Source organism: Pomacea canaliculata, linkage group LG1, assembly GCF_003073045.1.
Source record: "Pomacea canaliculata isolate SZHN2017 linkage group LG1, ASM307304v1, whole genome shotgun sequence".
NCBI lineage: Eukaryota > Metazoa > Mollusca > Gastropoda > Architaenioglossa > Ampullariidae > Pomacea > Pomacea canaliculata.
Window position 1 is genome coordinate 23,926,238 of NC_037590.1, and position 27,458 is coordinate 23,953,695.

Genomic DNA, 27,458 nt, shown 5'->3' on the forward strand with positions numbered 1-27,458 from the left:
GAAAGGACAGTGATGACAACGATAGTATTTTGGCCAGGTGAGGGGAGGGGGGAATAGGAATACAGACTGTGGCAAAGAATAATCAGTATACAAAGTTGTCTCTGCATGTTTTTAGCATTTGCTTAGAGCACAATATATATAACATGGTGATTTTGAAAACAGTGCACATTCTATTTTAATCATTATTATTTGGTTCAACTCAACAGCTTATGTTTAGAATTATAGCATGTAGAAGATGACGCACAAATTAGCAACAATTACAATTTTAAAAATATATGTGTAACTGGGTGCTTGCAAAGGCTCCCACACTTCTTGACAACTCAACGCAAATTGTAGTTTGAGGTATTTTATTCCTGTGCCAGTTTACAGAAGCACCAAAGGCAAAAACTTCATTTGCAGGTTGGGACATTGCTCCCACCTCTGTGCAACTTCTTTATTTTCCAGCCACCTGGCTATCTTATTCTCCTAACCCCCAAATTTCCTATAAACTATAAACATCCTCTGCTGCTTAGTGGTCACCACCCATCTCACTCTGTGTGTGCCATCAGTCACAGCCACTGGTGAGTCCCCCAGCTGCACCCTTACACTCATTCCACTAATCTTCCCTCCTTTTGCTGTGACCACTCATCTGAAGTGAAGGATAAGACTAAGAATGATCCAGGCAGCTCCCAGCAAAGGACACAGTCATTTACACTGCCCAGTGTGACCTAACCGAATGCACATATGCACATTGTCTTGCATACCCGTGCCCATTTGTACACTCTCTAAAGGAGAATTGTCATCCTAAATATTTAAACTCAGTATCTTGCCCCTTTTCTTTCAACATGAGTAAATAAGAATTAGGAAAGCAGTATATATATATACACTCCCTTATAGTGAATCAAACTCTGGCAGTATAACTGACTGCCTGTCTGTGTGTCCTAGACTATGCTTAACTCAGAGTTGCCAGGGAAGTCCTTGATCATTCTCAACATTCTTTAATCAGTTGAGCAGTTACAGCAAAAAGAGAAAAGGTCAGCAGGATAGGTGCCGGAGGGTAGGGGAAAGACAACTACCATATCCCACCCAGCACATGTATGCATACATGTCTGTGTGCCTGTGTTTATATTAATGCATGTTGGGCCCTATCCCATACTTATATATATATATGTACACTATTATGATGGGTGTTGGTGGTAGTGACTGTAAAGATATTACAGTAACTGTTGTTATATATATGTAATCTTTAGAGTTATGGAGAAGATGGCAAAATGAGGACTAAATGCTTAGTCTCACCATGACCAGTGATTATCCTGATACTTTAAAAGGCTACTTTTTTTTCATGTTTTAAGCATTGTGGTATGTGCGTTTGAAATAAATCTAATCCCTTACATGGTTTATGAAGATGCAGAGTATAGTTAGGGAGACCGCATAAAAAAGAGGAAAGATTGAGTTTTATTTGTTAAAACAAACTACATTTTTTTCAAGGAGCGTGTTTGAAGTAATGGTGGCTTTTCAAAAAACATGTACCATGTTGATTTGTTTTCACTTCTGTATCCAATTTGAGATCATCACTATTTATATTTATGTTTTTCAGCATTCGCAGAATGGCATGAAACCCCAGACTTTGTAACATACCAGTGATGGCATCAAAGTATAATAAAGTGTGGGATGATGCACCCACTACCTTCACAGAGTTTGGTCCTCTTAGTTCAGAGGTCAAGCCATCTGGTGGTTTTCTCTCAAGATTTTTTCGAAGAGGAAAAGGTAGTATCAGTTTTGTTGGCTGTCATTAAAGAATGCCGTATAATTTGATTTAGAAATTTGCAGCAACGTTAGTCAAATGTATAATAATATTAACCAGTCATTGCTTCACACTAATCAAATCAGTCTCTGACATCATGGTTGATTCTACTCTTAATTGAACTGTTTGTTAGTGGGATAGTAACATATATAAGTAGAAAATAAATTATGGCAGATTTGTTTTATTCTAAACTGAAACTTGAATTGTTATAAATTTTGTTGTCATAATTATGGATCTTTGTATTGTTTCGTGAAGAGCAACTTTTTCATTTATTGTAAAAATACTTTCAACAAACTGAAATTTCTTTCACACTTACTTTTTGTGTTCAGACGATGCAGATAATTCAGGTAGTTCCTCACAGACTGGAAGTGCAGCATCTTCAAGAGAGGGATCTCTAGAACGCTGCCAAACTGTACCTCATTCTAGTACTTCCAGCAGAATAACTTATCCAGTTGCACCATTAACACCCAGCAGAGCAGGAAGAGGCAGTGGAATGGATGCAGGAGAATGTGATGATGTTATTAGTGGTGTTGTAGAAGAAGATCCTATTCTACTAGATCCTGAAGCATTGAAAGAGGAGATTGAGAAAGATGAAGATATTTTAATGAGTAAGCATCAACACAAATGCTTGATTATGTGCACAAAGTTAAGCTTTAAAAAAACCCTCACCAACCGGCTTACTAAATCTGCGCTGGTTAATGTCTGTCATATATACAGTCAAATCTCCCTACTATGCCATCTACCGGGACCGAGCAAAAGTGGCATAGTAGCGAGAGTGGCATAATACGGAGGGTTCGTAAAAACGGCTTTATTTGCTCAAGTTACTCGTCAGTCCAAAGCTCTCAAGAATCGTCGGCTTCGCTAGCTGTCTCCTCTCATTCTCCCCCTCACCTCTTCATCCTCCACCCCTCCCAACCACATCCGTGCACCTGCATCCTGTCGTTAGTCGACCCCCTCCCGCTCTCCCTCTGTCACGTGGCTGTCACCCGGCCAGCGACCACCCCCACATTGCCAGCCTCCACCCTCCCTGTGTGCGTGCTATGTTCCATCCCCCCTAACTGCGATGCCCCACACTACCATACAGTATAGTAATCGAGCACTGCGCGGAATTTCACAACTTGTGTCTTTTAACAGTCACAAAAAAATGGCATAGTAGCGAGAGTAGGGGTGGCATAGTAAATTTATTTTTACATTGAATTTACAGTCGGGACCGAGCAAAAGTGGCATAATACCGAGAGTGGCATAGTAGCGGGGTGGCATAGTAGGGAGATTTGACTGTATATATTTTTTGCATCGTGTAGTGTGCTTGAATTCATAATATGCAGAGATTTATCTAATTAATCCACATAATTTTTATTGTAGGTCAAGAAAATCCAAATCAGACAGATGAGAGTGAAGATGATGGGTTAGGTGAAAAGGGAGATCATGATTTGCGAATGCCTCATCACCGTACTTTGTCCAATGTTCTCAGTCGGCTTAGCAATATTTTGGACAGACGTAGCACGGTAAGTATCTGCTTGCTACTAGAATTTATAATTCATATTGATTTGTTATTAAAAATATTCAGAAACTTTGACAACTTTGAAATTGACAAACATGAGCTTGAGAATTTACAATAGATTCGATTTTTGTTTTGCCTAGACTCCTCAAACATACAAAGACAGTGACTTCAAGCAGTACTGGATGCCAGACAGGAGCTGTCGGCAGTGTTATGACTGTGGGGATAAATTTACCACCTTTCGTCGCCGCCATCATTGTCGCATCTGTGGCCAGATTTTTTGCAGCAAATGCTGTAACCAGGAGCTACCTGGAAAGATCATAGGTTACAAAGGTAGGATTCTTTAATGTTAAACAGTATTAACAAGTAAATTAATTCTGGTCACAGTATAGATTTTATTCACACAAGCCCCATCTTGAAACCAGAACGGGATCTCATGTGCCAGTGTAGTGGCTAACAAAACTAAACTATGTATCCAACGGTCTGTGATACTGGATTTGAAATCCACTCCACATTTGCAAGATAATAAAATCATGTTTGTGTGACGTTGCTTTGTAATAGGTACCGTGATGCCAGCAGAGCTTTTCATTTTTTTTTTTTTTGGTGTATATGTTATTTTTCATTTTTGCCATGCACTTTTAACATGTGGTACTTAGATTTTGTCATGGGCTTGAATAATTTGCCTTACTCCACACACTTATTTTATGGCCCTATGCTCCACTGGGGGTGATGAAGAAGAAGAAGACGCATTTATCATTCAATGTGTACATTCATATTTCTAGTGTTTCTGTACCACCAGCCTGTTATGTTTGCTGCATCTCATGTGACTATTTTGCACATTGTGTACACATCTCTTATATTTGTTACCAACCTGCATAATTTGTTTTGTTCATATATATTGCACAGTGGTACATCTCTATTTGTGTCACCAGCCTGTTTAATTTGCATTGCCCCATATGCATGTATTGCAGTGACGTACATATCTCTTACATTTGTCTCTAACCTTTATAAGTTTCTGTGTCTGATGTGTATATATTACACAGTGTGTGTATAACTTGTGCATTTGTGTGTTGCCAACCTGCATAATATGCTGTTTCTCATGTGAGTACATTGCATGATGTGTACATTGTAAGAAATTTGAAAAACCAATAGCAAAAGCAAAAACAGAGATACTTCTTCAGTTAAAATATTAATTTTATTAACATCATAGGTATGACAAAATTTATCATATGCAAATTAGATTAGGAGCATCTATACCTAGTATTTATATATGAAGCTACGTATGTTTTTTTGTTTTTTTACTTTTGTAGGTGATGGCACTTCTGCAGTGCAAAAAAGTCATGTGTTCACAAATGATGAAGTAAATGTTTTTCAAGGTAGTTCTCAGAAAGAAATGTGAAATGTGATGATAACAATATTTTGATTTGCTGTTTACACTTGAAAAGTCTATCATCATGTGCAAATAAATGTCAACAAATGTGGACACACTTATAGGTCTACTTTATCATATGCCACATGCATAGCATGCACTTATTATAAATAACTTTTTTTTAAACTTTATTTGAGTTATAATTCTTGTAGTGTTAGTCAACTATACTTGCAAAAATTGTCATTTTATTATTTTTAAACTGTCTTAAACTGAAACAGTTTTCAAAAGCTAAACAGACCCCTACTATACATTGAACACATACATTGAAAGCATATATTATCGTCCCAAATTTTTTAAGTTCGAAGCTTTCAAAGATTGTTACCAGTTGCAAATGAAAGTTGTCATTTGTACAGAGCAGCATACAGCAGTGCCTGTTGGATTTGATTCTTGTTGTGCAGCTCTTGGGCATTCTTTGTAACTACAAGGCACATTAGGCTTCGTTTTGAAAAGAAGAGCTCCTTGTGAAAGAGGTCCATTGTAAGAGACAGCTGTCCACATGGAACAGTAAATCCCTTTTTTCTTTACTTTCAGGGGGAATAAGAGTGTGTGACTATTGCTGCAAAGTGGTGTTAAGATATGCTCAGCAGACTGTTTCTACTGGAGAGGTAAAGGTTATACGAGATGATATTAACACTGGATCTTCTCTGCAACTAGAAAGTGATGTTGGAAGCTTATGGTCACCTATTGTCCAACATGGATCACTGTCCAGAGAAGAACTAACTTTGCCTCAGCACCGGTATGTCTTTAAAATGAAAGAATGTTCACATTCATGTGTTTATGGTTTTGATTTTTCTTGTCTGTGTTCAGTGCAGTCTGGTGGCACAATGGTTAGCGCCTGTCACCAATACAATGAGGGTTGGATTTCCTGGGTTCAGCTCTTGTCTTGGGCATGCTGTTCTTTCTCTATGTCTGTTTACAGGGCTGGCTGCCTTGCCATGATATAGCTTTAGTGGCTTGGTGTAAAATACCAGCTCCCCTCTCCACCCGCCTTTGTCTTTGTTCAGAATATGAAGATGCAGATTTCATCAACTATTAATGCTACATGCACTGTGTGACATTGCTAGTGAGGTAATGAAATGATAGACCTTAATTCTAACTAACAGAAGATGCATACTTTAATTTTTGTTAATTTCTTCAATCTTTATCAGATGACCATAGATTTCCCCCAACTAACTGCCCAATTCCAGCTGTCCGCTCCCAATTGGTCACAGTCGACTAATGAACACGAAGCATTCGGACTCGACCAACTCATCCCCCATTCTGCCCTGACTAGTCAGTGAGTTCACCTCTCCAGTGTTTGCCTGGCTTCGACTGAGTCATTTGTGTTTTCAGCAGCCTTTTCTCAGCAGTGTTTCATCGAGAAGCCTTGCTTTGCCTGCGATGGGACAAAGTCGCCTGCTTGCATGTTCGTTGTCTCAACTGCCTCATTCATTCATCCCTTTACTGATACCAGTTGTTGTTGGAGAGACTGCGTAGATGCCAAAAAGCCTGCCACTTTTGGGTGATAGTGAACAGGTCCTACATAAGACATCCATCCACTCCTTCACGCTTATGTCAGAACTTCCTATGGCCTCCTCAGCATTGACTACCCTCTAAGGTACCTTAAACAGTCTTTGACAATGTGTCATTCTAAGTCACATGGCTAAACCAGACCAGCTTATGCCAATTGACTGTTGCAAGTAAGGGTTCCTGTTTTCCTATGAGTGTGGCCACCATGCTTTATATAGGGTCATTGATTTTGTGTTCTCTGTACAAGATCCAGAGCAGCTTCCTCAGGCACTTTTTCTTGTATGCCTGGATTCTTCTCTTCTTATTGGCAAGCAAAGGCAACATTTCACATCCATAAAGCAGGAACTTCTAAGGATTTGTACAGATTATACTTTAATAGTAAACCTGATGTTATGACTGCGCCAGACCCTGTCCAGCCTAGACATTGCTGCTGTTCCTGTTCTAATCCTGATGTATCTGTTGTTGAGCTGCTGTCTTTGGAGATTGGGGCTCCTTAGTACTTAAAATTGTTTACCACTTTGAGCCATGTCTTTTTCATGTAGATCTCTACTATGCCATTGCCAGTGACCATGACTTTTCTCTTAAGTTCGAACTGTCTGTCAGTCTATTAGTAAGATCTTGCTGATGCTGAAAATACTTCCCTATCAGGATGCGACAGTTAAAGATCAGCTTAACTATGCTCTACCTGGTCTGAAGCCAGCCTATTCTGCTAGGAGTTCCTCAGCAGTGGTGCTGATGTGGTTATGTATTATTTTCAGCATGACTTTGCTTTGCTTATTGTTCTGGGATTCTGAAACTGTTTGCTGTTTCCTTTCTTTGAGTACTTACCAGACAACATGACTGCTAATTCCTTCCTACCTCCGTGCTATGGGTCTTTTCTTAGTTTTGGCAAAAAGCTGGAAAGGTGAACTCATTGGCTAGATGGGGTGAGTTGGTTTAGCTTTGTGTGCTTCCTGTTCATTGGTCAACTTTGACCATTTGGGAGCTGAAAGCTGGAATTGGGTAGCCAGTATGGTGAACTCCACAGTCATGTCATCTGGAAAGTATTTGATAAAAAGGAATTTTACGTCCAAAAATGGTGTATTTTAAGCATTTGATATCACAGAGATGTTTAATCATCAGCTGTTTCTTTGCATTCATTCTGTGTTGTAATGTATGATGAATTATTTTTTTACCTGCGCTTATTTGCCTTTTGATTATGAATTTATGACTCTGTTTTTATTAGTGGTAGACATTTTGTCACCTGCCTATGTGTAGATCCAATAGCTCTCCAGATATGGCTGGCACTTTAACAGACAAAGCTGCACCACCATTTGACCTCACTCCACAATCTGAATTTCCTAGTCAGGAGAGTCTTTATCAGGAGACCAAGAAACTAATTCAGGTGACTGCATCTTTTGCCATTGGAATCTTTTGCAGCTTTTATTGAAACTGTTGTAGTTGATGCCTCTTTTATACATTCTTTTTATATGTAGGAGTGAGAACTTTGAGCGTAAAATTTCAGATAGCTTAGAAATTGAAATAGTGGATTTTATTATATTATAAATATTTACAAACATCAAATATGCAAATGCATCATGCTTTACTATAAATAGTTTTGTATTTAACAGATGTGTGCTAGTGATTCATTTATGCCATTGCACTGTGAAAGTAAAAGAATATGCATATTTTGCAAACCTGTGACATTGTTACAAATTGTTTTGTTGATCTAAACTTGGATTGTTAGTAAAATAAGTTCTTTTATTTATTTTTTTTTTCAGGATTCTATGCAGCTGAGAGCACTGTGGCGACAGCTTGTAGAAGCTGACACTGGCATAGAAATGCAGACTCATCGAGTCAGGCTACGGACACACCAGAATTGTATTGTAGGGCGTGATCTTGTTGATTGGCTCATCCGCAATGACATAGCTGTCAAAAGGTACAAAAGTCTTTTAAGTGAATATTAGCCATGGGGAGCCATTTTGCAGACTTTTGACTTGAAGATGAAAGGAATAGTGAAATTCAAGTGGTTCACCACCAGAGTAGAATCCAACACTGTTCTTCTATTTTTCACTTCCCTGATAAATCAGGCATCATCTGTTTTGTGTGTATGGGGACTTTTTTAAAGTCAGATTTCAGGCCAAGCCTTCAATTAATGATCTTAAAAGTGCAAAAGTTAGCTCTTTTCTCACTCTGGCAAAAATCCTGCCCTCAAAATCATTCTTGATGTGGCAACGAATGCCCGTGAATGAAATTTTTGGTATTTTTGAAAATGTATATCTATTTATCTCCAGTATAGAAAACTGTCTGTAGAAGACTGTTTTAAAGTGCATTTTGGAAACATTTATGGTGTGTGAATTTAAAAAATATAGGTTTTGTTTTCTTGTAGTAAAACCAAATAATAGATTGTAGGTCAAAAGTTTTAAATTAGCAAAAAGTTATTTACACAATATGTACAAACAGAAAGTGTTAAACATATACTTGATTAGAATATACATTAGAATTTAAATATTACTTATCATAACTGTTTTCATCTTATTTTCGGTTGTCTGAGTACAAATCCATGTTGAATCAAGTAACCGGCAACCGCCGTCAACATGGTGCTTGATCAATTGAACCTTTGCCTACTTTCAAACATAACGAAATAACCTGATTGGTTTACTTTTTCCAAGGGAAGTAATCCATAGTGGAACAATTCCTAAAGGTTCCAGTAGCTGTCTCCCTTATGTATTTACGCACAGAGTGATACGTGTTATGATTCTACCCCTACATGTGAGCGCGTAGTAACCGGCATTACGATCTGGCATGAAAGACTTCTTGACAGTTGCATTGTAACATCAATTACCACCCGGCGGAAATGAGTTAAATTTTTTTATGGCATATTTTTGAAGTCGCAGTTTGCATAAAACCAGCACATATAAGTTTATAACTCCCTTATAATACTGTCTGTCATATTAACCATCAAGTATGGTTCCAGCTGTTTACAGTATACTTCATACCTTCATCCATTGATTTACGTTTTGTGCATGTACGTATCTCACTGTCCACTATCTATTCATTTATCATTACTGGTCTGCGCAGTGAGTGTGATCTATCTTGGTCGTGGTGCTGTGCATTATACATACCCATTATTATTGTTATGATACATATTTTGCCTGTTTGTAGGTTTGTCAGTTTCTGTGAGCCAGATCTTCCACAAACTACACCTCATATTAGAGATCTGTATTTACATTGTTAGCCACTTTGAATTATAGAGCTTCATTTTGCTCCAGGACAGGCACAGTTAGGGATAATTCACTAGAATATCCACCTTTTTTTTTTTAGAAACTGCTTTTTTAATCACTTGATATTTCACTTCATGCAGAAATTCACCATAAAGCACCTTATTGTCTTGACTTATGCAGGGACCAAGCAGTTGCCATTGGGCAGGCACTGTTATATGCAGGTTATATTGAGCCACTTGGAAACCAGATGAATATCTTCCGGGATGAATTTACACTGTACAAGCCTGGTGAGGTAATGAATTTACTCTTTACAGTTGTAGTGAGAGAATGAATCTAAAAGTTTTTTATTTTTTCAGAAGAATAGCATTTTCATATTTTATTTTGTATCACTATTTTCTTTGCAACAAGAGTCATGTAGATGAAATTTGCAAATGTATTTGCTGAAAGATTTTTTTGTCATCAGTGTGCCAAAAGTTGCTAATATATGTGTGACATGCAGCAAGCTCAAGACATACAGAATTTATGCAGAGTACTGTCTGCTAGTTACATCTTTATGGTCTTTGTTAAGTGAATTTTTTTTTACTCCTGCAGTCTTAAAGAATGTAACCTACAAACCTGGAGCATCCCTTTCACTCTTTGTGAAAGATGACATGTGGTTTGGATAGATTTAACATAAAGTAAAAAGGCTTGTGACAGGGAAGCTCTGCTGTTTATGTATATTCTATATTTGCCTACACTAATTCTTGTGTTCCTTGAACCACATAATACTACAGTGTGTTAACTTTAAGTGTTTGAGGGTGGAAATTGTTGTGTGCCTTCATTAAAACAATTCCATTTATACAATGACTTACAAAAGAAGGAGAAAATAACAAACATGTTACACAAGTTTCAGTGATTTAATTTTTGTCAAAGTTTATATGTTTATGAAAGCTGTATATATATGTCACTGTACAAACACATGGCATATATCTATTTTTAAGAAAAATATGCTTAGAGAATCCTTTCTTAACCAAAATAATTGTGATCCCATATCATCAGAAAACATGAAAGAAGAAAACTGTTTAATGTTCTGAATGGTGTTTTTCCATTTCAGAGTGCCACTCTTATGGAAACACAGACTGATACGCAGGTGTTGTCCTCAATGCCAGAAGAGAGGGAAAGCAGTGAACCCCTCTGGTTTAGAGAGATTGACATGAGTGAGGATACAGATGATGGCAGAGGTAAAAAGATCAAGGGGAATTTGTTATTTTTCAGGGAAGAGCTACCCTTGATAAATATGCCAACTACTTGTAGGGCATATGTATATGTTGGACAGGTGGTGGGGAATATCTTACGTATAGAGTGAAAAGCATCTAGTAAATTTTAGTTCTCCAGATATATACTCTAAGCATCCAGCAAATGATTTGAAACAAATCGCTCGTTCTTTCAAAACACAACAAAATGATTGCCTGAGGCTGCCCAAATCATGTTAGCAAGTTGTCGATGGCTCAGGACTTTACAGATTACAAAATACATGCATAAATAAAAACTTGCTTCAACACAATGCTCTATAGGCGACAAACGTCTAGCGATACATATAATCGTTGTCCAGTTTCTTCTGCCCTATGTGTGCATTTTGCATACATGCTCATGTCTGAAGATGCATTTGATGCCTATCCTTGAAAGTTGTGTGCTTGTGTGGCTACATTGGTTTGAACCTGGCTTTGGTGCTGGGGAAGGTGCAATGTAAATATATTGCTGTATTATTATCATTAATAAAACCTGGATAAAGCTGCTTTTGAAAATGGTTCAACTACCTTCAAAATTTTTTAAAAAATTGCCCCATTTAATATGGATGTGATATATATTTATCTAATGATATAGTGTGCACTTAATAATTGAGTTGTTATTTTGGAATTGCTACAGTGTCTGCTGCAGATGATAGACCATCTAGCATCGCTGGCTCAGAGTGTCGTAAGAGCTTTTCTTCTGAATCAGATGCAAGAACGCTTTCTGTTAGCGAAAGATCTGAGACTGGCAGTGTACAGGAAATTCCAAAATGTGAGTTTGTGTTTGCATTCCAGGTTAGCAAATTTTGTGAAAAGTGTTTGCTTTGAACATGCTATTTTGCGCATAAGATACTACTGCTTGAGTAGTGAATCAATATTAGACTAAATATAAATCATTGTTATCGTTCTTTATGTCTTTACAGTGTCCTTGGCCTCTAAAGAAGTGCTGGATGAGCCACTGCCAAGGCAGGATTCCTTGGCTGTAGGCATGAGTGCTATGGGTCTTCCAGAAGAAGTTTTAAAAGGTAATAGCAAAATGTAAATATTTATAAATAATGTAATAGGAATGATTTTATTGAACTACATGATGATTTTCAAATGATCATAATTCATGATATATTTGGTATTTGTGCATTTTTGTCTGGTGCCTTGTTTTTTCAAGGGGCAATGTTTCTGAGTAAAGCACCTGTACCATCATCGGACATCGTAACCTGTCCACAAGGCTGGCGCACAGTAGATCAACTGAGAGAAGAAAACGGGGAGAAACTTGCATATGAGAGACTGAAGTATGTTTTGTTTTTAACAGAATTATAAGACTGTGCAGCTGCACATTGTGGACTTTCAAGAACTTTTTTTTAATAAGGACACCTCAAATATTTTGCTCCACAGCTAGACAGGAGGATGTTATTCATGAAACATACAATAACACAAACATTTGCCATTACAGTATATTATGTGATATTCATCTTGCAGGCAGGCACATACAGAGCATTGGCAGGTTGTGACACGACAACTGCTAAGTCAGCAGGGTCTGTCTGCTTCATGGGAGGTTGTCATTTTGAACTGTGTGCGTCAGATCAGTCACTTTGTACGGCCTGATGTTCGAAGTGAAGCTGATGATCTAGATGTCCGCAGATATGTTCACATTAAAAAGGTGAGCTGCCTTCTGTACTTGTAATTTGTCATGAATTGATCAGTTGAGATTTAAAAGATTAATGAACGCAATTTCTAATGGCTATGGTACAATGCAACTTTATTGATCCCCAGGGGGTATTCAAAATAGTGCTCATACTAGCAATAATCATAGTAGTCACAAACTGAAGAATTTCATACTGCAATCAACTTTCAGATCAGTAAATATATACATAGCAACTGCTAAGCTGTTGAGAGATTGAGTGATGTTGCAAGATGGTATGAACATCTAGATGATATATTTATTTATTGCAGATACCTGTTGGTCAGAAGCATGACACATCATTAATCCATGGACTAATGTTTACCAAAAACATTGCTCACAAGAAAATGCACCAGCAGATAACAAATCCTCGCATTCTTCTTTTGCGTGGGGCCATTGAGTATCAGCGAGTGGAAAACAAGTTTTCATCCCTTGAGCCACAGATCCTACAGGTGAGGTGTCATGTCATTAGCTATTATCTTTGAGATTTGAAATCTAAGAAGTCTGCTACACATTTATTGTTACATCTGCACTAGAGATAATAGGTAACATGTAGGAGAGGATTTGATTATTGTGTATTAATATCAGTCACTTCATTATTACAGGAAAAAGAATTTCTCAAAAACAGCGTTGCAAAGATTGTTGCATTTCACCCCAGTATTGTGGTAGTGGAGAAATCAGTGTCGCGCCTAGCACAGGAGTTTCTGCTGGATGCTGGAATAACCCTTGTGTTCAATGTAAAACCTGTAAGTGTGCTTGAAGAACTTAAAAGGTTTCTGTGATTTGTTCATGTTAGAGAAGGTGAAGAGAGAGTGTGGATATGCCTGTACATTGTACATAAACTAAATAATATCAGTGTAACATGAAATTCGTGAAAAATTAAAATTGCAATAATTTTTTTTTATATAACAGAATAGGTTTTGAATGCTGCACTATCTCCTTAAATAAGCTATATTCCTAGATATCACTTGATCAGTTTCAAGCAATGTTGTGAGGTTCTTAGCTTTTAACTTAATAATAAATATTGAGAATGATCAGAAAGTCGTTGGTAAGTTATTGAAATGGTAGGAAATCCAGGTCTTAAAGGGTTAAAGATGTGTAGGTAATCCTGCAGTGATTTCTACATCTTTGGCATGAAATGGCAAACCATATTTATAGTTACTTGGAGGACCTGAATTTTTTTGTCATCATGAAAAACAAGAACCATTAAGGCATGCCTTTTTCCCTCCTCAGACTGTGATGGAGCGACTAGCTCGTTTTACCCAGGCTGACATTGTACCTTCCATTGATGGTCTAGTTCGACCACCAAATCTGGGCTTCTGCCACAACTTCCAATGCCTTACATATGCTCTTCCTAACAGTTTGTATTTTCGTTTATAAAAATTGTGTAGTTTTTGCTACCTTAGAATTTTTTTGCAGCAATGCTGGATTTTAACAAAAAGTTTTTTTTGAGTGGGAGGTTCAAAGTGGGTTGATGAGGGTTTGCAAAAATATTCAAAATATTCAGTTAATCAGATTATGCAATCATTGTTATAAGTTTTTTTTTTTTTTCACAGTAGTTATTTTCTACAAAAATGAGCTAATTTTATTGATTTTTATTTTAGCTTGCATCACTTGAAGGTAAACTGCTATTGATGTAAGATCAATTTACAGAAAATAAAATGCTTGCCATGTTGACTGTTGGAAGACTTCTGAGTTTATTAGTACTCAGCTTATAGCTTGTGGACCATCATCTCTTCATATGTTTACTTACTTGTAAGGACAGTTGGGAATTATAATTCTTTTCTAAAAATTGTTATTCTGTCAAATAGAGGAGAACAAGACGGTGGTAAAGTTTGATGGATGTGCTACCCATCTCGGCTGTACCATCAGTCTGACTGGTGCTTCATTCAGTGAACTCAAAAGAGTGAGTATCTTTCAGTGCTTTAGCTGTTTGACCATTCTTTATAAACTTTACCAGATAACCTGACTATAAGGAGATTGCTAAAAGTCCAACGAAATAATTGTCAGGTGCTGGCAGTCAAGCAATAGACAAGCAGGTTAAAGAGAATGTTGACAGCAAAGCATGTGTGTAGCTCTTAACCAAATGAAAAGAAAAGAAAACAATATCCAGACACAAAAAAAAAAAATCCTCCAAGCAGACAAAGCAGGCAGTGACCTTTAAAGAAGTATCTCTTGGTTATTAGATCCCTTTAAAGCAATTAGTAGCCATTAGGAAAAGAAGACATTGAAGATTGATGGTTATAATAGTGACACTTGTTTAATTGTGTCATCTTGTAAGTAAAAGAGAGGAGAATGAAATTTTGGTTCAGTGGATGCCTCAGAGCACTGCTTATTGACTTGTACAGAAGAGATATAGTACACGAAGTCAAGATCATGACAACAGTTGTCATGCGACCTTTGGTCACATAAATTTTAGCCATCAAAATTATGCAGGAAATGACAGGTTTTGTGAGTTAATAAATCTGCTATTAGACTGTAATTTTCTGTTAGCACACATTCTGTATGTAAAATCTGTCACTATAGAGCAGATATAAAAATTAAACTTCAGTTCTCTAATTTCAAACCTTGATCGCATAACACTTTGTTGCCATATTGACATTTGCTGTGGATCTGCTTAAGTTCTGTGTGGTTTTTTTTTTAAAGTGGAAATTATACCATCTTCACCCTTATACACCGCTTTTGGTGTCAGATACTTATGTTACTTAAGTTAATGCTGAAGTTTGGTTTCTGAGTGTACTGTTTCTTTACGCTGTTATTTAATATTGTCATGTTGTTTCTGGAAATTGATACTGATTGTAGTGATGCGATTTTTGTTTATTCAGGTAAAGTTAATTCTTAGATTCATGACTCTTGTGGCCTACAACTCTCTTTTGGAACTTTGTTTTGCTATGGATGAGTTTGCCATGCCACCACCTGGCTCAGAGGAACTTCTAGAAAACATGGAGGGATTTGAGAGTTCAGTAGAAACAATGGATGAAGACATAGATACAGATGAGAAGGAAACTATGAAATTTCTTGAAATGAAGGAAAACATTGATCCATTGGATGCTGAGTGGAGTGTAATTGACAAAAGCATTATGTTTGAAATTGGTGAAACCCAGGTACTAGTGTCACATAAAGAGTTAAGTGTTGAGTGCACAAAAGATAAAGAGAACAATATGGAGTATACATCTCTCACAGAAGTGATGCCAGAAATCTGTCACATGGAAGCTCCTTCACATGTTACAGTAACGTTGAGTGAGGCCAATGAGAAGGATGAAGATCACAGAGAGGTAAATGGAGATGATCCTTCAGTAGCTGTTCAAGCAAGTCCTGGTGTTGCATTGAGACCTGTGGACTCAAGCATAAAACGACAACTGTCTGCAATGATGGAGCTTACTGATTGCAGCGACCCATTACTTGGGTACCAGAAAAACCAGGATGACTCCATTTTCAAACGTTCTCAGAGCATTCAGTTTCAAGAGCAGAAACAAACATCCACTCATTTATTTAGGCACTTTCTGCAGAACTCTGCTCTTTCCATCTCACCATACATCAAGTATAGTGTTCCATTTTTGGAATCAGAAGTAGGGGCTCGTTGCTTTGCTAGGGACTTTCTTCCTCAGGAAATTTACTGGTCTGCATTGTTTACTGGTGAACGGGCTCCAAAAGAACAGAGGCTGAGTAAGGTAAAATATGTGGACATGGATTGTGGAACTCGCTATGCAGTCAAGTCCAACATCAAGATAACAGAGGCTCATCAGTTTGTTTTGAGTGAAATGACTGCTCCTGCTGCAGAAAACAGCATGCAGGTTAGTTTGATTTGATTTAGTTTTTTTTTTTTTAAAAAAAAAACAAAAACAAGTGAGGAATATATCTATAGAGAGAAGGAGGCAGAAGGAATAATAGAAAGATTTTGTGTATGTTTTCGGGTGTGAGACAGAATGAATGAGAAAGATCTTTAAATACTTTATTGGCATATCTCTGTAGGTCATTATTGATGACAGTTGAAATCAACAGTTAAGCAATAACATCAAACAATAGGAGCAGTACTAAAGTAATAATAAAAATTCAGATGACAGTGTAAAAGAAAGGCTGTTTCAAAATGGTGTTAGCATTGTTATTTTACATGGATATAAAACTCACAAAAAAGTTTTCACATTTACTTTGATATGAAACTCAGAAGAATATCATATCAGATTTCAGGTTATATTTCGATTAAGTTTTTATTAAACAATAGAAGAAGGAGTACAGTGGACTGATCTGAAGTGTACTGTTACTCAGATATATTAACGTGCTCCTGAGTTAAATGAACCTTTGTTTCTCCTTCTCATATTTACTAATATATTCTTGGGACCTGTTTATCGACTATTTTGGGCATTTGTCAAATACACTCCATTATTATCACACTTTCAGGATGTGAAAAAACTGTATCTTCATTGATGATGTTAAATGAGTTACCTAACTTTTGGTTTGCTTTTTGCCCAGACGCTGATCGCGGACTTCCGGGCAAGAGGTGGGCGTATCCATGTGTTGTCTGGAAAGGGCAAAGTAAATGGCATTTCTCGAGATCCTTCTCCAAAAGCTTCAAAAGAGATGCTTGAAGAATCCCTCCTTTCTGAGGCAACTAGTACTGCTGGAATCTGCTGGGAAAAAAAAGTATGTGTATGTATATGTGTGGTGTGAATATATGTGTGTTTTCTTGTGTGGTGTGAATATATGTATGTGTGTTTTCTTGAATTGAAATGTTAAATTGGAGTTGATTAAAAAATTGCTTTCAAGTATTTTTATTTTCAGTTTTAGAAATTATTTTGTTTAAGATTCTGAACGTCTCTGTATAGACAGATTGCTTGGATATTCATAATCACCAGCGCCTGGCAGTACTCTTCAGCAGCTATTCTTATCGTTCTCCCAACCATCCCAACCCTTGTGTCTATCCCTGGTGAGTAGCAGCTATAGTTTTATGTTTTTCAGTAGATTCATGTTTGTATTTGTAATCCACTCATCTTCATATTTTTTTCTGGTACTGGATTCAGTTCTGCTGTCAAAACATATATACATCAAATGGCCTTTAGATTTGAGCTTTGTTGTTTGAGAATTTTGGAGAGATATTAAAAGCAGCTTTAGTTCAATGTATTTCTCTCAGGGTGGTTACCATGGAGTACTACGGGAGAAGTGACATCACCCTTGGGGGTTTTCTGGAACGGTTTTGCTTCAGGTATTTTGAATTACTATAAATTATATGCATGTTTATGTTCATAGAATTGTTACGTTAATAAATACCAGCACCTTATTTGTTCAAAGAGTTCCAGTTTAGCAACTATTTTTGTTGGTATCCCAAACAGAATTATGCAAATGTGTCTGCAAAGAAAAGAAATTCAAAATTGAAAACTAAGAGACTCAACTTTTGTGATTTGAGTTTAGTCACATTTTGATATATTGAAATATATACATATTTATATAAAGCATATCTTGTTACAGAGAGTCTTACACCTGCCCATCTCAAACTTGTGAAGTTCCAATGATTGATCATATACGACGTTTTGCACATGGCCATGGTTGCATCAATGTGCTGCTTAAAAAGCTAGATAACCCAATTGCAGGTGCCCAGGATAGTATTTTAATGTGGAGCTGGTGTCGCCGCTGTAAACAGGTGTGTCTGAAACATATTGTGTGTAAGATATGCAAATGTGCAGAGTAGCATTTTGTTAGATATGTAAATTGTATTTATAAATTAGAGACATGAAATATGCATATAAAATGTTTGAAATACTAGATGGTTCAACAAGCATCTTTGGATTTTACAGTGTATACTTTCTGTAAAAATTAAAAATAAAGCTAACTAAATGGGAGTGTGTCTGATCCATAAATAGGTGACTCCAGTTGTTCCAATCAGTGCTGATACGTGGAATTTGTCGTTTGCCAAATATCTGGACTTGCGTTTTCACTGCACTTGCTTCCATCGCCGTGGGTCAGCAGAACCTTGTACCCACTCTCTTCATCTTGACCACTATCAATATTTTGGCCACAAAGACATTGTTACCTCCTTCAAGTCAGTATTAAAAATTAGTTCACTCTTGTGTGTTCATAACTTCATCTGATGTATAAAATGGAAAATACTCGGTGGGCCAACAGTAGATATAATACATCTGCCATTACTATTTATAACCCTGGCTGTATACCTACTTTTGGCTGATCTTGTATAGTTGTTTAAGCATTGTTTCTTATGATCAAGGAAATTTACATCCTTTATCTTCAGTTAGGTTATGCATATGTCTACTTTTTATGAAGGAAGCAAGGGCCAATTATTAAAGAAGACACATTTTCCTCTTGGTGAATCTGATAAAAGAAGTGAAGAGTGAAGCCTGACAAGTTTTCATGTGTAAAATAGTTGTCTCACAAAGCTGTTAGCAATAATATGAATGGTGCATTTCATATGCCTTAAAAGAGCTTATATTCTTCCACTGATCAAATACTTTTCACATAAATCCTTCGAAGCATTATAATTGGTGCCTGGCACACCTGCCTTAACTATTTTATGCTGTTTAACATTTGCATACTTGAATGAAGACAATACCTTATGCAGTGATTATCAAAAATTCTTTTACTACAAAAACTGGCTGTTAGTAACATTTCCAACATTGTTTTTATACTGTTATTTTTAATAGCTCTTAGAGTGAGACTTGTCCACTCAGAGTGAGTCTGACCCATTTTTCTTGTTATCTCAGATATGCTAACTTGATCAACGATAGATTTAAAAAAAAATTTGTTCTAGGTATGCAAACTTGACTCTGCGGGAACTTGTACTGCCATCTTGATGGTAGAGATAATTCTGCCCAAGCTTAATGCTGAGGAGGTGATGGACGCTATCAAACGCATCACTAACAAGTAAGCTAAAACTCATTTCATCTTGAATGTTGACATGATAGGGAAAAAGAGACAACAGCTTTTTCATTATCTTTCAGTGATTGCAAGAGCACCCTGCTTTCATTAAATTTATAAAAATACAGATATACAGAGTAGTGACCCCTGATGTAATCAGTGTAATAAGCGAAGAGATTAAATTGTCAGTTTGCAAATGAGTTCGCTAAATATTTATATAGTTCTACCCCACTATCTCAAGTAACTTGTTCTTGGGCTGCCTTCTATTTTTGGAGTTTTATTCCTTAATAGAGGAGCTATATGTTGAAGTAGGAAATCAATGGAAATTCTTTAGCAGAGTACAAGTGTACAGGTTTGGATCTTTTGAGGCAATGACAGTTTTTAATTTTAAGGCCAAACTGATTCCTTTTATCACTGTATAAATTCACAAATAAAGAATTCAGCCCACTATATTTTTCATGATTTACTGTGGTGCTCTCTCAGTTTCTACAATTTGTAATTTTTGAGCTAAGAAAGCAGCAATGCTTCTGTCACCATCATTCACATGTGCACCAATCGCCTTAACATTTGCATCTTCTTTCATTCCTGAACAAACTAAATCTGTCTCTTGCAGGTCCATCTATTTTTAATTAGGAAAGGAATGTCACAGCACTTGCTGGTTAAAATACATGATAATGAAAGAGAAACAATAACTCACACTCACACCAAAGAGGTACTTATTAGAATTACACAACACTGCTGACAGTACCAATGGGACATTTTTACAAATCTGTATACAATATCAATAGACGTTTGTCCCATACAATAGCGAGCCTAAATTGCTTCGGCGCAAATTCACAGTTAAAGTCACTATTGCACATCAATTGCACATAAGACTGTACTTACACAACACTTAAGTCACAGTCACTAGTGACTGATGTCCTCTTAAATCACTTTCAAGTATATCTCTTTCTAATAGACAAATAAAAAAGAAAAGATGCTGCCTCTGGGGGATGGGTGACCACATTCTCATTTCTCATCAATGCAGACTCCTGGGCCAGCAGTATCAAAGCCCTCAAACCTCATTTATCTAACAGAGCCCTCACAGTTTACATATCTTCCTAGGGATAGTTGCTGAGTCTATTAACATAAAAGGACTTAAAAATGGTCTCCACAAAAAAATGATAAATACCAAATGTATGAAAATTAAAAATGGTTGCTACATCTTGCTTGGAAAACACATCGTCGACTTCCTGCATGTAGTGTTTTGGCATCTGCCATGTCTTGATGGGAAGTGAAGAGCTGGCTAGTGATGATTAATTATATTATCCCACTATCCCCATCTAGAATATTCTAAACTACTCATAGAGTTGGGGCAATTGCAGGGGCATGGATCGCTTCAGTCTGATTCTGGAGATCACAATGAAACTGAAAGCTGACATGGCTGGAGATTCTACCCTCAGAACTATATCAGACTTCCTTACAGAACAACAAGTAAGTAATTTTCAACCAATCAGGCCTAATTATTGCCAATTACTTCCAATTTTTGTTATTTATTTGTGAGAGCTTCAAATCCCTGAGTTTTGTCATTTCAGTTTTATGGACTGCCAGGATTTATGTTTCATGTATTTGAGGGATTCGTTCAGTTTTGTCAGTTAGAAATCTTTGGCAAACTTCAGCATTTTATAGACAGAATCTACTTTTTTCCTCTCTTCCCCTGTGTGCAGACTGAAAAGGGAAAATTTCGAGAGACAGCTACCAACATACAGCATCGTTTAACACCTGAGGAGCCAGAGGAAAAAGGTGAGCATTGTAGAAAAAGTAAAGAGAATTTTTCTTGTTAACATGAGTAATGTTTTAAAGGTAGCAGAGTCGCCTACATGTCGCAGAACTGTCAGACTTTCAGGGTATGTTTATGGAGTTGTACTTGATGAATCTCTAGACTTTTTTCCTTCTTTGAGAAGTTTCAGGATTGTGTGAGCTGCTAAGGCTTGATGTTTTCTTAAATAAATCAGGAAATGTAAAATGTCACATTTCTTATAGTTTGCCTTTCATGCGGGTCAACAACAAGTTCACAAAGCCTCACTCCAACTACATGGGGAATGTATTACAGAGACTGACCACTTCACCTAACTTGGCAGCATAGTCAGCAAAGATGGAGGTGCAGATGAAGATGTAAGAAGCCGAATAAACAAAGCCAGGCTTGCATTCCACATCCTGAGACCTATCTGAAACTCTAAGGCATTATCTCTACACACCAAGATCTGGATCTTCAACACAAACGTTAAGTCAGTCCTTCTATATGGATTTGAGACATGGCTTGCGACAAACACCATCACCAACAAGATTCAGACATTCGTCAACAGATGTCTGTGCCACATTCTCAACATCAGATGGCACAAGATCTCCAGTACAGACCTGTGGGAGAGAACTAACCAAAAACCTGCCAGCCAAGACATCGAGAAGCGGAAGTGGGGCTGAATCGGTCACACCCTGCATAAGCTGGCCAACAATTTAACGAGACAAGCTCTGGACTGGAGCCCACAGGGGAGACGCAGGGTTTCAGACCCAGGCAGACATGGAGGGACATGGAGGAGATCAGTACACAGAGAGACGTAGGCAGCTGGCATGACATGGACCCAACTGGAAAAGGATGCCCAGAACCAGATCCGATGGCATGGTGTAGTTGCAGCGGGGGAGAAAAGGAATAATAATAAGAAGAAGAAGAATAGTTTGCCTTAGATGTCATTAGAAATATCCATAAACTTCTGGAATAGAACTTTGAGGAAACTCACTTTTTTTTGTCATAGTTTTAAATGTAAATGATTCAGATATATACCTAGTATACCAATGTACATTAGGTATCTTTATCTAGGCTGTATTGGTTTCAAAAGATATACTTAGCATAAGAATTCTTTAAACAATGTATAGTAAGTTTCTGCATCTAGGTTGTATCACCTTGTTTAAAATAAAGCTTTTTTAATGATAATTAGGATATGTTTTCTTCCCTTCATGCATGTTTCTTTTTTTACAAAGAAGTCTTTAAATCTCTAGAAGTTATATGGAGATTGGAAAAATAAAACGAAATGTGCATCTTCTTAGGGTCTCCCAGTGAAATATTTTTCCTTTTTGTTCTGGCATACATACTAACGAATACTAATGCATTGATAATTTACACAATAGATTGTAGTTTTGGTAATACTTTTAAAGTAGTGGCCTAAGGGTGAAGTTTTGTGTCAAATTGTCTGTCACAGCTTCTGTATTTGAAATTCAAGACAGTCTAGTTTTATTGAAGAGAATGATCTCAGAATCAGTTCAGCATTGGAACACCAGGTGAGGCCATTTTCTTGAAAATTAAAAAATTTTTTTTTAATGGGTTTTATTGTTTTAAAAGACCAATACAAGTGTAAAATATTGATAAAATAATGAGACTACAGGTAGGACTAGTAATAATAATTAATTTAAAATTTGTAAAGCGCATATTCACACTCCTAAGAAGGATGCTCTTAGCGCCTGAGAACAAGAGCGGAACATGGACAACATACGAGGGACAAGAAAACAAACAAATAACATATGAAATATAAAAGAATAAACAACAGTAGTAACAATAAAATTTAATACAAAAAAACGCAAAGAGGAACCAAATAACAAGAACTGAGAGTAACATGATATTGCAAAAGGAAGACTAGCAGTGAAGGATGTGAAGAAGAACTAGCATGGTGGACAAGGGTGTTAAGAGTAATGTTTACAGAAGGTGCATTTTCAGCTTACATTTAAAGGACTCAAATAGTGGGTAGGTGGCGAATATGGAAAGGGAGAGAGTTCCATTGTTTTGCTGCATAACAACTGCAATTTTCGTGCATTGTTTCTTTTTGTAGGCTTCAGGATTTCATGACAAACCAGCAGAGAAGGTCTAAAGGAAATAAAAAGGAAAAAGAATTAATTTCCTCTTGCGATGAAGTAAGTTAGAATTTCATAAAGCCGTAAGTTTTAGACTTGTCACTTTTAATAAAATAAACCTGTTCAAGTGTTTAATGTGATTTAAAAAAGTAAAAACAAACTTTTTCAAATGTGCTGTAGAGGGAATGTCATTTTATTCATAGAAGCAGAATATCAGAATAAATTATAGGAAACCAGTAACCTTTACAAACTGTTTATTTTTCACATGACGAAATTAAAAAAACCCATTTTATTCAACTTTCAATTTTGCATCCTTATGTTCATCATATGTGGAAGTTGTTGCAACTTGGCTTTATTTATTCTTGTAGTTAGAGAAAGCCCTACAGAAGTCAGGAGAGGAACGTACGTCACAGATTTTAGCCAGTGGAGAATGTCAAAGTCTGTCAGTAGAAACTAAAATTGGAGAGGATCCTAAACCAGGTTTGTGGAAAATAAATGACCAGCTAGCATTTTTTATTTGGTTTATTATTTGAGTCTTCATCTTATGGCCATATGACTGGCTTGCCATTACTTGTCACTACAACACTGACATTCTCTCATTTTTCAACTGCATTTCCACACTAGATGTGATGCAAGAAAATTTCTGCTCCATTTGTTGACATAAAATCTGATTTTAAAAAAGTTGCATTATTTTAGAAAGTATATTATTTCAAAGGTAAAGCTATGTAATATAGCAGTTTGTGTTTGCAGCTATGACTAGCCATGGAAGTAACCCTTCACTCACTCTCGTCCAACCAGAAGTACCAAAAGAAGGGCAGACAATCATTAAAACAGATGGTAAAACAGTTTAGCTCACTTGAATATACTTTTCATTAGATAATGACACTGGCAGCCAAAGTATGCCTTAGTAAGGAGTCTTGCAACTTATAAAGGGCATCTAAACATTGAGTAGACTTATAATAACTTTAAAGGTAAAGTTAATCCTGTGATCTTTTGATTGTAAGGGAGTGAGTTGTTAGAGCTGTCATTTGTCTTGGGGGCCATCTTTTTGTGAGGGTAGTACTCTTCTCTCTTGTTGTATTACCTTCCTTAGCCTTCTGCAGAGTCCGGTACTCCACAGTGGGGTCAACTGGGGAAAATATATTGTGTCACAGGTGTGCACGGTTTCAGGCTCATATGCCATTGTTCTAACTACTAGACTGTCTGCTCCCTGGATAAGATGGTAGTGGAAGGTGGATTGGTTACCTTGCTTATAAATAGTTAAATAGTTATAAATAGTTAAATCTAAACATAAGAATAAAAGAAAAAAAGAATACATAGAGTACTCAAGAACTCAGTGAATAGTGTTGGCATTTGCAGATTAGATGAGTGAACATAGGAGAAAGATGGAATGGAAAGTGTTTTTTTTATTTAATTTTTTCTTAAACAAAAGTTCCACTCCTTTGTGATGTAAGATCATTACATATGAAATTTCCTCTAGCATCTCAAGATGTGTTTGTTCATGTTGTCATGTGCAGAGGCAGAGGACTCTGCAGACAGTTGGTTTAGCGATCTGAGAGGGGCCACTCGCCGATGGCTTTCCAGCACGGGCTTTACTCCCATTGCCATGCCATTGTGAGGAAGGCATCAAATCACTTTTTAATTGGTGTTCCTGATTTGTTTTCATATTGGAAATTTTGTTTGTTTGTAAAGGAAATGAAGTAATAAACTCATGTTTATGAAATTATTCTTCTGGATGAATATTATGTATTCAAAGAGAAGCTCTTAAAAAATTACTTTCCAATTACAATTTGCTCGATGCTTAATTGTTGTAGAGTGCAACTGACTAGAAAGTTCGTGTCTTTTGATATAGTGATGCCTGTGAGCACCACCTCCTAACACCTTGTGAACGAGTACCTATTGTAGTCTATGACCAGGAGCCTAGTTCCATCATGCTTATGCCCTTAGGTAAGTTTTACTGAATTATAAAATTTATGAATCCAGAATAACATTAAAACTAATCATCAATCTTGTTGTAAACCAAATTAGTCTCTTGTTATTAAAAAGTATTTCCTTAACTTTACCAGACAACTCAACTGTTAGGTGCTTAGGGCTACAACTGCTTTTTAATTAAACAAATTATTGCCCCTGGTCAATGGGGTTAGTAGCCCTTGTTGCCAGAGGCCCGTCAGCTGCTTCCACCCTAGACTGCTACAGTAGCCTCTGAAATGGAGAGTTCACCAATCATGGGTATGTGGTGTAGTGGTTAGAACAGTCACTTGTCACCATTGCAGTGAGAGCACTGGGTTCAGATCTCATATCAGGATACTGTATGTGACACTTGTTTGTTTTTTCTCTGGTTTCCTCTCCCTCCCTCTTCCCCATCGTGCAAAATTGCCTTAGTGTGGAAGCTTTTTCCTACTCAACTAACCAGTGAACCAATTCACCAGTCTTTTCATTTGGTTCACAGGCTGTGCTACATGCACATTTTGCTGTCATCATGCTCTTTAGCCTGTTTGCCTTTACTGCTTATCCTTGTCAACTGTTTGACGGGGCTCTTCATTTTTGTAAGATGAAAGGAACCATCTAATGACAACCACAGAAGAAGAGAGAATGTTTGCGGAATCTGCCACCAAGCAAAATTATCTGCTAATTCTCACCTGCTACCTGCATTCTGTGCTGCTCTTGTTTATCACAACTTGGCCATGACATTTGCGCAGGATGGTCAGAAAATCATGGGCTTATGTTGGAAGGGATGAACTGCTGCAGGTGAGGGCTGCGCTAGTACACTCAGGGGTTGGCATTGGCAGGTAAGACCAGTTTTTCTGCTTTTCCTGTGCATTCCTGGTTTTCTGCTGTGGTGTCTGAGTGCTTGTGGATTCTCCCCTACTCACCATGGGTTTTTAATATTTTTTTATAGACTCTTCTTTTTCTGTCCCTCGTTGACCCTTCCCAGTTGGACAATTTTCCCCTCTTGGGGTAGGTGGTGGGGCACTGTCTTTACCTGTCTGGCAGGTAGACACACCTGTTAGTGTGCCATACGTGTCTGATCTAATTTGTGTTACGTAGGTGTTCTTGACATGATCGACTGCCTCTGCTTTTTGCCCTGCCTTAAGTAATCATGCACTAGTCACCATGTGCATGCAACACTTGCGAGGACTTTGGATTCTAATTTTGATAATGAGGAATTTTTTTCCAGGCAGCAGGCTTCTGAGCTGCCATGATTTTTCTTTTTTATTGAAGTCTTCCTGCTAGTTCATTTTCTGGACATTTCAGAAGAATTAACTCATGCTTTTTTATGTCAGTTGCAAGTAGTTTTTCGCCTCATCTCCTGCCTCCTTCCCCACTCAGTCTCCCACTCCTCACATTCTGTTTGAAGTTTTGTTCAGTAGATTGCCAAAGTTAACCATGAATGATTTTATTTCTCCAGAAGAGACCTTTGCCTCAAGACCCTGGCCTCATGTTGATGCTTGTTTATGAACCCATGCTTGGCTGTGTCATGCTCCGATTGACCTTTGGGTTTCAACATGGTCCAGGATGGCCTTGTTGTTTACAAGGAGACCTCCTTTCACTTTGGTGCCTTTATGGACAGAGATTCTTTCTTGCATCCATATTGACACCAGACTTTTATTCCTGCATCTGCTGGTGCTAAAGTCTACAATGGTGGCAGTTCTTCAACACTGGGCAGGGGGACCGCCTTCTCCATGGAAACAGCGCAGTCAATCAGACATTCAAAAACCCCAGTAGACTATGCAGTGAGCATTAATTTGGCGGATGCCTATTGCCATATCTCCGTCAGCCACTTTAGTCAGCATTTCCTTTGCGTTACATGCATCAAGAATGTCCATCACTTTGTGTCCTTTCCTTTTCGGTCTGTCTGCCACCTTATGAGGGAAACTTAATGACAAAAAATGTGGCAAAAAATGTACCATTTGCACCTTTTTGTTGTGAAGTCATTGCAAGTAATGTCTTTTCTAATATTGTATTATTAATTTTTGGTTTTATTTTCAGTTCTGGAGACTATCAAGTAAAACTTCGAGACATTGTTTCTGGCTTTTGGGGCCCTTCTAAACTTGAAAATGCTGTCAGCAGGTTTGAACAGTTTTGATTATCTGTCACACACTGACACAGTTCCCTTACCTTATGATTCACATTCTCTCTCCTTTATTAAATAAATTCATAGACACATGAATAACATTTGCACAAAAAGATGTACACCGAGACACATATACATGTATGAATGCATATGCATACTGAACCACTTTACTTAGTAGTTTACTATTTGTTTCAGTCCTGCTGCAGTTAAGGGAGCAAAAGTCCCAGATACCAGTGTGGAGGCAATGCTTGAGTCAGGTCAGTGAAGATATCCTT

The 27,458-nt window shown here is 37.3% G+C and overlaps 1 protein-coding gene across 1 annotated transcript in view; it reads left to right on the forward strand.

Annotated features, from left to right (window-relative positions):
* The window catches only part of LOC112560700 (1-phosphatidylinositol 3-phosphate 5-kinase-like), a 44,131-nt gene that overhangs the window by 305 nt on the left and 16,368 nt on the right, over nucleotides 1–27,458 (forward strand). The window contains exons 2-36 of the mRNA XM_025232717.1: nucleotides 1,577–1,746; nucleotides 2,113–2,391; nucleotides 3,146–3,288; nucleotides 3,425–3,614; nucleotides 5,242–5,446; nucleotides 7,477–7,603; nucleotides 7,980–8,137; nucleotides 9,603–9,714; nucleotides 10,516–10,642; nucleotides 11,328–11,462; nucleotides 11,614–11,715; nucleotides 11,853–11,976; nucleotides 12,164–12,344; nucleotides 12,638–12,817; nucleotides 12,971–13,111; nucleotides 13,599–13,725; nucleotides 14,177–14,271; nucleotides 15,191–16,159; nucleotides 16,836–17,006; nucleotides 17,189–17,289; nucleotides 17,494–17,565; nucleotides 17,829–18,000; nucleotides 18,221–18,403; nucleotides 19,123–19,235; nucleotides 20,594–20,702; nucleotides 20,936–21,011; nucleotides 22,463–22,541; nucleotides 23,087–23,168; nucleotides 23,477–23,588; nucleotides 23,859–23,945; nucleotides 24,626–24,722; nucleotides 24,961–25,055; nucleotides 25,808–25,856; nucleotides 27,099–27,179; nucleotides 27,379–27,440. Of these exons, the coding sequence (XP_025088502.1) occupies nucleotides 1,623–1,746; nucleotides 2,113–2,391; nucleotides 3,146–3,288; nucleotides 3,425–3,614; nucleotides 5,242–5,446; nucleotides 7,477–7,603; nucleotides 7,980–8,137; nucleotides 9,603–9,714; nucleotides 10,516–10,642; nucleotides 11,328–11,462; nucleotides 11,614–11,715; nucleotides 11,853–11,976; nucleotides 12,164–12,344; nucleotides 12,638–12,817; nucleotides 12,971–13,111; nucleotides 13,599–13,725; nucleotides 14,177–14,271; nucleotides 15,191–16,159; nucleotides 16,836–17,006; nucleotides 17,189–17,289; nucleotides 17,494–17,565; nucleotides 17,829–18,000; nucleotides 18,221–18,403; nucleotides 19,123–19,235; nucleotides 20,594–20,702; nucleotides 20,936–21,011; nucleotides 22,463–22,541; nucleotides 23,087–23,168; nucleotides 23,477–23,588; nucleotides 23,859–23,945; nucleotides 24,626–24,722; nucleotides 24,961–25,055; nucleotides 25,808–25,856; nucleotides 27,099–27,179; nucleotides 27,379–27,440 (5,260 nt within the window). The 5' untranslated portion in view covers nucleotides 1,577–1,622. The remainder of the gene's footprint in view (nucleotides 1–1,576; nucleotides 1,747–2,112; nucleotides 2,392–3,145; nucleotides 3,289–3,424; nucleotides 3,615–5,241; nucleotides 5,447–7,476; nucleotides 7,604–7,979; nucleotides 8,138–9,602; nucleotides 9,715–10,515; nucleotides 10,643–11,327; nucleotides 11,463–11,613; nucleotides 11,716–11,852; nucleotides 11,977–12,163; nucleotides 12,345–12,637; nucleotides 12,818–12,970; nucleotides 13,112–13,598; nucleotides 13,726–14,176; nucleotides 14,272–15,190; nucleotides 16,160–16,835; nucleotides 17,007–17,188; nucleotides 17,290–17,493; nucleotides 17,566–17,828; nucleotides 18,001–18,220; nucleotides 18,404–19,122; nucleotides 19,236–20,593; nucleotides 20,703–20,935; nucleotides 21,012–22,462; nucleotides 22,542–23,086; nucleotides 23,169–23,476; nucleotides 23,589–23,858; nucleotides 23,946–24,625; nucleotides 24,723–24,960; nucleotides 25,056–25,807; nucleotides 25,857–27,098; nucleotides 27,180–27,378; nucleotides 27,441–27,458) is intronic.